General features: G+C 40.9%; 1 protein-coding gene across 2 annotated transcripts in view; it reads left to right on the plus strand.

Annotated features, from left to right (window-relative positions):
• GNPTAB (N-acetylglucosamine-1-phosphate transferase subunits alpha and beta) overlaps positions 1-12,592 on the plus strand; it is a 43,717-nt gene that overhangs the window by 28,523 nt on the left and 2,602 nt on the right. For both annotated transcript variants that reach the window (XM_083574071.1, XM_083574072.1), the window contains exons 12-20: positions 265-468; positions 1,487-2,616; positions 4,055-4,254; positions 5,340-5,559; positions 6,808-6,921; positions 9,199-9,284; positions 10,675-10,773; positions 11,319-11,486; positions 12,234-12,324. In XM_083574071.1, coding sequence (XP_083430197.1) covers positions 265-468; positions 1,487-2,616; positions 4,055-4,254; positions 5,340-5,559; positions 6,808-6,921; positions 9,199-9,284; positions 10,675-10,773; positions 11,319-11,486; positions 12,234-12,324 — 2,312 coding nt within the window. The remainder of the gene's footprint in view (positions 1-264; positions 469-1,486; positions 2,617-4,054; positions 4,255-5,339; positions 5,560-6,807; positions 6,922-9,198; positions 9,285-10,674; positions 10,774-11,318; positions 11,487-12,233; positions 12,325-12,592) is intronic.

Consider the following 12,592-nt stretch of genomic DNA (forward strand, 5'->3'; position numbering starts at 1 on the left):
GCTTCCCTGTTTTCCGGACAGTGGACATAAGAGATGCATACCTCCCTGCCCTCATGCTTGCAAAATTGATAACCTTAGGGATGTATTGGTTTCCTGTATAAAGTATCCTTTCATTTAAAGCATACAGAATTGGATCATGAGTTAAGAACCATGCTGGGGTCTGTTTTCAGAAATGCTTAACCAACTCTTAACTTGTACATTGAGGCTTTTTTAAACTCAGCAGTGAGCAGTTTTCTACACTGTGTTTCCCTTTTTCTTTTATAGGTAGTAGTATCGGTAACCGTTATGGTGCAGGTGGTGGAGCTGGTGTCGGTGTTGGGAATGTTGCTCCCTGGCAGTTTGGGGCAGGAATAAGTGGAGTTTCTTACTGCAACCAAGGCTGTGCAAACTCATGGCTGGCTGATAAATTCTGCGACCAGGCATGCAACGTCCTTTCTTGTGGATTTGATGCTGGTGACTGTGGACAAGGTATGTTAAAACAAATGGAGTCCCTGCAGCCTTGTGGCTCTTCCATACTGTTTAATGTATGTCTGGTGCGGTCATTCGGTCTACATTGATGGAAGGGAGTTGCTAGATTTAACTGTACTTTGACTACATTTGAGAGGGAGGGGGGAAAGAGAGAGAGGGTCCATCCAATGTCCATCCAGTGATGAACTCATAATATCACGTCCAAATTAGTCCAGTGTAAGAGAGAAAGAAGGGGGGAAGAGATGCCCAATATTAATATGTATGGACTAGCTCCTCTGAATCTTTCCTTCCTACTTAAATGTTTAGCTCTGCCTTGGCTGTAAAGAGTTACTGAAGGCAGACCTAATGCTTGAAAGACACACTTAGACTTTATTTTTAAAAATATATTTATTTGTTCATTTATGCCATTTATCTATTTGCACAGACTAGGTGGAGCTGTACCTTTATGAATATTTTGAATTAAGGTTTAATTCTTTCTATTCCTTCAATACATCTCAAACCATTATTTATTTTAAGATGTTACACTATATTTTGGTTTTGTTTCATTTTCTTATGTGTATCATTATTTAGTGTATATTATTTGTAGTTTGGTTAGTTTGTTGTAGTCTTCTATAATTTTCAGTGTTATATTGGCTTGACACCAAATGAGTTACAGTACTGTGTACGTTAGCATTATGGTAATTCCAATTCTGGTGTTTTACAACTCTTTATTTTGGAAAAGCGATGTTTGTTGTTCTTAATGTTAAAAAATCAATAACAATTATTTTAATAATAATAATAATAATAATAATAATAATAAATAACTGCAAGCATTGCAGGGTCACCTTGGAGGAAGGGCAGCATGAAAATGCAGATGATACAAATAATTCTCTGGAGATTATGTGATGTTTTATGTAGTTTTAAATTGTATTTTTATTGTGTGTTTGATATGTGACTTGTAAACCACTTTAGGGAGAAATTTTCTTTAAAAGCAATATGCAAATAAGCCATATAAGTAAACACATTTATGTTTTTCCAGATCACTTTGATGAGCTGTACAAAGTGACTCTTCAAAAGAACCAGACTCATTATGTCATTCCAAAAGGCGAATATTTGCCCTTTTTCAGTTTTGCTGGAATAGCTAAGAAAGGGCTTGATGGCGCCTATAGTGATAGCCCAATAATCCGCCATGCTTCCATCGCTAACAAATGGAAGACCATCCACCTGATAATGCACAGTGGAATGAATGCAACTGTGATCCACTTCAATCTTACATTTCAAGGTAAAGCGGATGAAGAGTTCAAGATGCAGATCACCCTGGAAGTTGATACAAGAGAAGAGCCAAAAGTAAACACAACGTCTACCCAGAAACCTGAAGGTGATGCAAAAGCTGCAACTTTGGTGCCAGAAGCTGAAATGATATTTGAGGATATCCCCGAAGAAGAACGTTTCCCAAGAATTAGAAGCCACCCAAATGGCACAACAGAGAATCTGGACGGGGACATAGTAATTCAACTGCTTAACATTTCTGCCCTTCCGGAAGATGTGAGGCTGGCCCTACAGAACCTAGATTTACAGCTAGCCATTGGTGACATCACACAGAAAGGGTACAATCTGTCTAAGGCGGCTCTCCTGAAATCCTTAGGGATGGTACCAGCAACAACGAGGGCTGCATTAAACAATTCCCAGAAGATAAGGGGAAAGGAAGTAGTTGACGGCTTGGAAAATGGGAAGAATCACACGATTTGGCAGAAACCTGACCAAGATGCCAGGGATGGCAGAAGAGATGTAGAAAGAAGAATGCATGATACTTTCCCACTGGAGTTCAAACAAGTAAATACTACTCCAGTGGCTATGAAGGTGAACAGCCATTTCCCGCTAAGACACGGCTCTGTGGTAAAATCTAAATCTGTACCTTTAACCCAGAATACGGGTGAGCGACTTGAATCTCCAGAGAAAATCCTAAATGTCCTTGTACAGAAAGAAGCTCAGAAGACAAAAGAAATGAGGGAAGGAAAAACTGCAGGGAGAAAAAAGGAAGAGGCGGATGCCATGGAGGACGTAGCCGAAAGTCAAGGGTTACCACGAAGGAAATTGCAGCATTACACTGGAAATTACCGAGGCTTTTTGCCGTGGGAGAAACAGAAATACTTCCAAGACCTTCTTGATGTGAGTATATCAGATGGGTAGGATAGTGTCAAGCAAGGAGGATTAAAATAAAATAAAAATGTTTATTTAAAATGCTAGCATAGCACAGTGGCTCAGAAAATGAGCTGATTATGCAGAAGTCAACTGAAACTTGCTTTGCCATAAACTCATTTGGTGATCTTTTGGACAAGTTATGCTTTCTGAGCCTCAACTCCCTACCAACCCCTCCCACTGCAGATATAGTGAATGAAGTCAATATTCCTATTGATTTCATATGCTATTTTGTGTTTGTGACTTACTTTCTTCTATATTGAAAAAGCTTGTATCTTGCTTTCTGTCGACCAGTTGGAGACAAGGAAACTGGCAATGTGAGCATCTTAACCACATCAACAGTGTACAAATTCTCTCTCTCTCTCTCTCTCTCTCTCTCTCTCTCTCTCTCTCTCTCTCACACACACACACACACACACACACACACATTAGACAACCAGTACTGTACTGCTGTAAGAAAACCTTATAAGGGAACAGCATTAAATACTCTTCAAACTTAAAGCTGAAAGCCTTCTTTAAAAATAATGGTTTAGTCAGATGCCTGAAGGAATAATGTCTTGAAGTGTGAGGGCTCTCACTTTGAAAGTTGTTTGCATTCTATCTAGGTATAATGTTAGGCCTTCAGTATCTTTGAAGAACTAATTATTTGATCAAGGAATGCTTTTAAAACCACTTTTACACAGCTGGTACTATTACTACTACTACTACTACTACTACTACTACTACTACTACTACTATTTATTATACCCTGCCTAAAAAACCAAACAGTTATAGAATTAAAACTGTATATAAATATAAAAGCACTGTTAAAAACATACAGGTAGTTACAACAAAAACAGCATGCCAGTGGGCCCTTTGATTAAAAAGCAGTCAGTTCCCAAAACCCTGTTGGAACAAGAAGGCCTTCCCCTGCCAGCAGGAAGACAACAAAGGGGTGGCTAGTCCGACTTCTCTAGGGAGGGAGCTGGGAGCAGCCAGCAAGAAGGCCCTCTCTCATATCCCCACCAAGCATGTTTGTGAGGTTGGCAGGACCTAGAGAAAGGCCTCCCTCGAAAATCTCTGAACACAGGCAGGTGTATATGGGGAGATACGGTCTTTCAGTAAGCTTAGACCTAAACCATATAGGGAATTAAAGGCCATAACCAGCGCTTTGAATTGTGCCGAGAAACGGACTGGTAGCCGGTGGAGCTCTCCTTGCAAGGGAAACATATGCTCCCTATAACCAGCCCCGGTCAACAATATGATTCCTCTTTACCCAGGTATTTGATGGCTGTAAGACCTACCTCTGGCCACCCTGATTTTTTTAGTTTTGAGAGTAGGAGATTGCTTTTAGATGTTTTAGTTGTATTGTTTTAATATTGGCATGTTTGCGACTAATGTACGCACGATTTGCATTCTTGTTTTCCAGGAAGAAGAAGCGTTAAGGAGGGAAATGACTTATTTCACAGATAGTAAACTGGTTGGAAGGCAGCTGAAAGACACATTTGCTGATTCTCTCAGATACGTAAACAAGCTTTTAAACAGCAAATTCGGATTCACGTCTCGCAAAGTCCCTGCTCATATGCCTCACATGATTGACAGAAAAGTCATGCAAGAACTGCAGGATCTGTAAGTCTGACATAGAGGAAAATAGTAATCCTTGCATTTGAAATATAGATATCCCAAGTTGGATCTGCCAAAATAGGTTTTCTTATTAAGTGAAATAAGGGAGAAATATGAGCTACTTCTTCTCACAAGCAGTTAGTGAAGAGGCTAACCTGTTTCTGGGCTGCAGCACTTGAGATTGTAGTTGAGGGCCCCCACAGTGAAACACTCCTCCATACTAGCAACACACAAACACACACAGTCACTGGACACACACACAATCACTAGGCCCAGACTTCTTCCTGTTTTCTATATAGAAAATATTGAAGTCGGGGGAGATTATATTGTGAAGATTTCCATCCTATGAGCTCCGCATCCTCTGTCTCCAGTGGTGCAGCCCTGAAATAGGTTCACCTCATCTGCCATTGTTTTGAGAGATTTTTTTGTCCCTTTTTTTTTTTGCCTTATCATTGCATGCAGGGGTTACACACGCGCACACACACACACACACAGAGACCCTTTCTTGCCTTTGTTGGCTTATCTTTCGTGTTGAAAGGATCAGGTTTCTCACCTGGGGATGCTTCTGAAGCCATCTTTGTCACTAGAAGCCTCTTTGCAGCTCCAACTTACTTGCCAACTAGACAGGGGTAGGATGGCTACAGCTACGATAACTTCCAGATTGGACTTACGATGTGTTTTACATGCAGCTGCCCTTGAAAATAGTCCAGAGGTTGCAACTGGCGGGAAATGCAGCCACCAGGGTGTTAGTGAGTGCTGCTGGTTGTCCACTTGCAACCCCTCTTCTGAAACAATTCTATAGGTTGGCAGTTGCCTTCTAGGTCCAATTGAAGCTGCTTATGATAACATTTAAAGCTCTAAATGACATTGGCCTATCTGAAAGAGTGTCTCCTCCCATACTAACTGGATAACGCCCAGATCCCCAGATCTGCTGGGGAATGCCTCTTGGTAGTCCTAGTCCCTAATTAATGTTTTTAGGAGGCTTATGGGGTGAGGAACCTTGGGAGGGCTTTCTGTGGCTGACTTATATGGACAGGTTATTCAGATTTTCTGTATAGCCAATTCAGTTGATTTTCGATGTTTCTGGACAGGTTTCCTGCGGAATTTGACAAGACCTCCTTCCACAAAGTACGGCACTCCGAAGATATGCAGTTTGCCTTTTCATATTTCTACTATCTCATGAGTGCAGTTCAGCCACTGAACATTTCCCAGGTTTTTGATGAAGTTGATACGGATCGGTCTGGGATTTTATCTGACCGGGAGATTCGTACATTGGCCACAAGAATTCATGAACTCCCTCTAAGCTTGCAGGTAATATTTTTTTTTTAATACCCCAATGAAATTCTGTACAGAGGAGGGAAAGTTAATGAAAAGTAGACGTTACAGATGTTGTTTCTTCAGTGGCATCTTAACACTTCCGTGTTTGTATTTGGTTAAATACTACTTATTCAGATTTTGTCAAAAAGCAATTGATTAAATTAAGGAAATGCATTAGAATATAAAGGGAAAGTGTAGTGATCTTATTACTGGAACATGATTATAGGGACATTTTGATGCATTGGTGAAGATAGGGAAGCTCACCAAACTTGGAAGCAAACTTCCTATCTTGCTCCTGTTCTGATGAATTACACTTAAATCTTTTAGAAAATACAGGTTGGAGTGGCAACAAATTGTTGCATTGCAGAATATTTCTAGTTGGCGTACCAACCAGCTGCGGATCATAAAAATTGTGAATTTGTGTGCCACTTTTCATGGTCAAAGCTGCTTATAACATCCAAAATATTTAGAATTGCAGAGTTGCCAGGGGCCTGAGGGTCATCTAGTTCAACCCCCTGCAATACAGGAATCTCAACTAAAGCATCCATGACAGATGTCTATCCAACTTCTGTTTAAAAACCTGCAAGGAAGGAGAGTCCACCACCTTCCGAGGGAGACTGTTCTACTGTTGGAACAGCTCTGAACCATCAAAAAGTCCTTCCTGATGTTTAAGTTGGAATCTCCTTTCTTGTAACTTTGAGTACTAGCCTCTGGAGCAGGAGAAAATTATAATCTCTTCTCTCTGCCCTCCCTCTGGTGAAATACGAACATAAGAGCCCTGCTGGATCAGCCCAAAGGCCTATCTAGTTCAGTTCTGCACAGAGGTGCTTATGGTAAGCCCACAAACAGGGCATACCTGCTCTCACCTGCTCTTTAGCAGCTGGTATTCACTGGCGTTGTGCCTCTAATCCTCGAGGTGGTATATCGTCATCGTGACAAGTAGCTATAGATAGCTGTATCCTCCATGAACTTGTCTAATCTTCTTTTAAAACCACCTAGATGTTGGGGAGAAAGTTTGTACCCTAGCCTTCTCCCAGATCTCATTCCTGTGCGAGTGACTTTTAAAATCATTGTTTGAGGGAATGTATGAGCTCCCACCTGCAGTCTGAAAAAGAGCCCAGGCTCACTGATGTAGTGAAATAGACTTTCATAAGCAAAAGTTATGGTTGTGTGTAAGTGTGCAGTAAAGCTCATCCATGCAGAGAAAGAAAATGCATAACCTTCTTTTTTTCCCCTTGCTAGGATTTGACAGGTCTGGAGCAAATGCTAATAAATTGTTCTAAATCCCTTCCATTCAATATCACTCGGATTCACAACATACCACCAACTCAGGAGGCATATTATGACCCCAATCTGGTAAGGAACTGTTGCAAACATACTTTCATCTCCCTCTCCAATTGGTGCAGACTGGCATTTCAAAAAACAGCTTTCAAAATATGTGGTATAATTTCAGATGGTCAAAAAAACCACTGTTTAAATCCCTGCATTCAGTAATCTGAGATGTCTTGCACCCCGTTAATTTCTTTTGTGAGCAAATCTTCCTGCTTCAGACATACGCACAACTTGAGCTTGTCCATTGATTTTGTGATTTAAGAGCAAACCTCCCTCCCTCCGCAATAGAGTGCCAAGAGCTGCTGCTGAAGGCCCCCTAAATTTGAAAAACATCTAGTCCTATAACACAGAACAGCTGTAATTCAAGGATAAACGAAACACTAAACCACCTGGAGAAATTATTTGGGAGCCAGGTACCTAAAGAAGCACCTCTCCCAGTATCACTCATCACAGGTCCTACGATCAGAAGGGAAGGCCTTGTCAGTGGTGCTGCCTCTGGTTGCTTCCCAGTTAGCCTTGATCCATGACAGGGCCTTCTCGGTGGTTCCCCATTTATAGAATGCCCTTCCTCGTGATGTGCGTCCACCTCCCTCATCATTGACTTTCAGGAGAAATTTAAAAAGACTCCTGCTTACCCAAAAATTTGATGGCTAACGGAAACTGGCCATGGCAACTGTGAAATTAATTATTATCTTTTTACATGTTTAGTTGTTCTAAATGCTTACGGTTTTGAATTATTGGAATCATAGAATATTGGAGTTGGAAGGGACCCTGAGGATTATCTAGCCCAACCCCCTGCAATGCAGGAATCTCAGCTAAAGCATCCTTGACAGAAGGCCATCCAACCTCTGTTTAACAACCTCCAAGGAAGGAGAGTCCACAACCTCTCGTGGGAGTCTGTTCCATTGCTGAACAGCTCTTACGGTCAGAAAGTTTTTCCAAATGTTTAGTTGGAATCTCCTTTCTTGCAACTTGAAGCCATTGGTTCGAGTCCTACCCTCCAGAGCAGGAGAAAACAAGCATGCTCCCTCCTCCATGTGACAGCTCTTAAGATATTTGAAGATGGCTATCATATCTCCTCTCAGTAATGCCCCCCTCCATTTAGCATTGCATCCTTTAGGAGGCTAACAGTACAGTCCTATGCATGTCTACTCAAAAATAAGCCCCATATTGTTCAGGCAATAGCAGATGGTATTGTGGTGGGACTGTAGTGCTCACCTGACCTCTGGTTGTCCAAGGCAGCAGTGTAAGGCAGCAGTGAGGTTGGTGCGATGCAAATATGCCAGCAGGATTGGCTCCACCAATGCATTTGCACCATGCCAACCTTGCTGCTGCCACCTCCTCCTCTTAGTCACTATATGCGGCAGTGACCCAGCCAGAAAGACGTCAGGTGAGCCTTGCAGTCCAGCACACCATCTGCTACAGCCCCTGGGTGAGTCTGCATAGGACTGCAGCCTAATTTGCTCAGAATTTTCCATCATGGTTATTGTTTTTGTTGCTGTTCCTGCATAGCAGTTTACAAAACACAGGAGGGCAGGTCCCTGCCCCAAGGAGTTCACAGTATAAAATTTGACATGAGAGATGCAACAGAGGAGGGGATGGGAATGGAGGGACAAACTAAGCATGAAGTTTATTTTAACTACATAACAGCTTGGTTATGATAAAGTAAGAACCTTTCTTATTAAATAAGCTCAATTCTGTTACGTTTTTTCTGTATCCCCCCTTCTTACTGTGTCTTAATGCCCTTGATAAACGCTTCTCACAATCTGCCATTTTATCTCCTTAAATAAATATCTACTAAATATAGCATCATAATTAATATCTTTTGTTTCTAACATCATGACTGAAGTTATTTTTGAAATGTTTCAGTTGTTGGATTTCCAAGAACAAGGCTAAACCTTTAAAAGGCTTCCCTTGAGAATAGGAGAGTTGTTTCTCAGAATTGCTTGTGACTGGATTAGGAATCATAAGACTAATATATACCAGCTGTTCAGATCTCACTTGGAGTAGTTTCCTGGTTGACATTGATTGGCTTGCACCGTAGCATTTTTCTGCCTCCCTGCAGAATACTGGATTAAATGTCTTGTTACTTATGAAATACAAAAAGTTATTTGTTTTCCATATCATCAGTTTTAATCCTAAGAAGTTTTGCTGCTCAGCAGCAAGAAAATTACAATTTTTTAAAATAAGGAAAACAAACAACTAGCTGGGAGTTTGCTACATCATGATCCCATGTAAAATACAGAAAAACAATATGCATAAATAACAAACCAATTAATTGATTGTTTGCCCCGTTTTCAGCCCCCAGTGACAAAAAATCTGCTAACCAACTGCAAGCTTGTGACTGACAGAATTCATAAAACATATAAGGACAAAAACAAATACAGGTATCCAGTATTATTTTACTTCAGTTGTGACACACATATAGAAACACCTAAGGGTGGAGAACCCGTGACCCTCCAGATATTGTTGGACTCCAACTCCCATAAGTGTCAGCCAGCAATGGCCAATAGGGATGATGGGAATTGTAGTCCAGCCTTGTCTGCAGAGCCAGAGGTTCCCTACTCCTGACCTATAGAATGAATTGTATGTGTTTATTTAAAGGCTCCTTGGTAAGTGCAGCATGACATGATAGAAGTAAAAGTGCTTTCTGTTTAAAATGTGATTAATTATAAATGATTATTTATCCATGGTTGATCTTGAAAGTCAAGCTGAATTGTCCTCAAGCAAGCCACTGTACACACCTGGTGGCATCTCTTACAGAGATACCTGTTGGGTTGAGTCATGCAGTAAGCCCAAGAGAAGAGGGAATTGCATGCTTAATAGAGCTAACAGGAAAGGGGAGGGAGGTTGCACCTGTAATAGGAAAAAGTGCTTGAGGCAAGGCCAATAAAGTGCAATTAAATTTTAATAGGTAGTTTCTCAACGTGTTTTGGCTGACTTCAGTGGCTAGGCAGACACAAATTACATCTTATTCTAATATGCTTTATGCTGTGTCTTCAGGTATGATTGCGATCCCTTTGGGGCACTTTTAGGCTTGTGTCCCTGCACAAAGGGAACAATCCTTCTGAGCAGTAGTGCACTGCCTATACAAGGATGTATCCCCATAGTGCTCTCCTGTTTTGTCTTCTCCTTCCGCACATGTGCAGTGCTCCAAGGCATTCTGGGGGGATTTGTAAGTCTGTGCCTCTGCCTCTTTGGTCTGGGGCTGGGTGGGGACACAGACCTCCCCATCTTGTAATGCCCTCCATGCCAGCATGGATCCCAGATGGACACTAGGGGTGCTGTATAGAAAGGACTACAGTAGTACCTCAGGTTACATACGCTTCAGGTTACAGACTCCGCTAACACAGAAATAGTGCTTCAGGTTAAGAACTTTGCTTCAGGATGAGAACAGAAATTGTGCTCCGGTGGCGCAGCGGCAGCAGGAGGCCCCATTAGCTAAAGTGGTGCTTCAGGTTAAGAACAGACCTCCGGAACGAATTAAGTACTTAACCCGAGATACCGCTGTACTCACATTAGAAAGCATCATCCCCAAACCATAAATGAGAATTAATAGTGTTTTGTTTTTTTAAATGCGGAACATACGTTTTTACAGAAGTGCTGTAGTCATCAGGCTCTGTTTTCTTGTATGAGTAAATATAGAAAAATGGTAAAAACCAATATGGGCACGGGGCTACCCATTTATACAATAAAAATTCCTTTTAACACAAGTGACACCATTGTTGTAAATCCTTTGTTCGCATTTACTGTTATGTTTTCCTATATAATGCTAAGGTTTGAAATCATGGGAGAGGAGGAAGTTGCCTTCAAAATGATCCGCACCAATGTTTCTCATGTAGTCGGACAGCTTGATGACATACGAAAAAATCCCAGGTATGCAATTCTCATTCAGATTTGTGGTAAAATGTTTATTAATTGTGGTTTGCTTGAAGAAAGCAAACAACAGTCAGTGGTTTGGACATAATGCTAATGCTAAAGCTAGAGACTATGGTTTGTTTCTCCCAGCAAGAGTGGGAAGAAGCAAAGTAGGCATTATCGACTCTGTTTTGGTAAACTATTAACTATTTTTAATGTGATGCCTAAGAATCCCTAGAAACCTAATACAATGAAACAGTTTTTCTTATAATATTAGGCCCTCAAACACCTTGAATTGATCTTGCAACTATATAGGATTGCTTTTGTAGGAATCATATATTTCTACACAAAACTGCTGCTATTTTATGATCCATTATTATGTACAATAAATACTCTGAAACGTTCTTTCACAGTATTTCTACTCTTTCAGAGTAGAGAGCCAGGCTACTGAAGGTTTTTAGAAAACAAATTGAGATATGGGAGTGTGTCGTTTGCAGATAACAGCTTACTACTTGTCCCAACCAATAAGAACGCTGGTTTTCTTGATTTTTCTTTCCTCTCAGAAAATTTGTTTGCCTCAACGACAACATTGATCACAATCATAAGGATGCTCAGACAGTAAAGGCAGTGCTTAGGGATTTCTATGAATCAATGTTTCCCATACCATCCCAATTTGAGCTGCCCAGAGAGTATCGGAATCGTTTTCTTCACACCCAGGAGCTTCAGGAATGGTAAGTGTTTCAGAACCCTTGAAATTAGCATACTGGGGATGCGATCTTCAGGGTACTGTTCGGCTGGTTCAAAATGTGGCCACCAGATTCCTGATCGGTGTTTGGCAATCCGCTTTAACAACATCTACATTATATCAGTGTGTTCCTGGTACATTATATCAGTGTGTTCCTGGCTCCCAGTGAATTTCTGGTCTCAATTTAAAGTGCTGGTCTAAATCTTAAAAGCCTTAAATGGTTTAGGCCTGAGCTATCTGATGGACCTTCACTTATATTATCCTGTCCACACACTGATATCTCAGTTGGAGGCTACCTCCTAGGTCTATGAAATAGAGACCCATAAGAGAAAGAGAAGGAGAGGTGGCCTTTTCTGTGGTGGCTCCACACTTTTGGAACTCTTCTCGCAGTAGAATTGTGGCAAACAGCTACATTTCAGGCTTTCCATCAGGCCTTAGACTCTCTTGTTTTCATTTACCTTCCCTGAGCAGTATTTTGTTCTGGTCACTGGAGAAAGCTGGATTTTTATTATGCTACTGGAGTTCTGAATTTGTTTTTAACTTTTTGAGCCTGATTTATTCTTGGTTTTGGTAATAATTGATTTTTTTATTCTTGTAGTTTTTGTTGCTTCTAAAATGCTTTGAATTGGCTTTTCCTGTAAAAGTGGCATATAAATATTTTAAAATAAATGTTGTGTTTCTAGGAATATATAGATATTTAATACTATTTTGTTCTTTTAAAAATGCTGTTTAGGAGGGCCTACAGAGACAAGCTGAAGTTCTGGACGCATTGTGTGTTGGTGACATTGATTGTGTTCACTGTCACCTCGTTTTTTGCTGAGCAGGTAAAAGATACAATTTTATGCAAATATTAAACTTCCTTAGGATATCACTCTTGCTAAACCATATCACGAAAAGTCCCAGTAAAGGGTTTTGTAAAATATATTAATCCAGGGTTATTGTTTTAGCCTGTTTGCACCAGCTGCTGGACGTCACATAAAACGAGTTCAGCAAAGGTTGTGGAGAAGCAATGGTGGAAAAGGTAGCAGTGGAGAGAGCAGAGAGTTGACTGGATGGCTTAAAACACTCCCTGCAACTCTGATTCAGTGAGAG

The sequence above is a fragment of the Podarcis filfolensis genome, assembly GCF_964270895.1.
Source record: "Podarcis filfolensis genome assembly, chromosome: 10".
Taxonomy (NCBI): Eukaryota; Metazoa; Chordata; class Lepidosauria; order Squamata; family Lacertidae; genus Podarcis; species Podarcis filfolensis.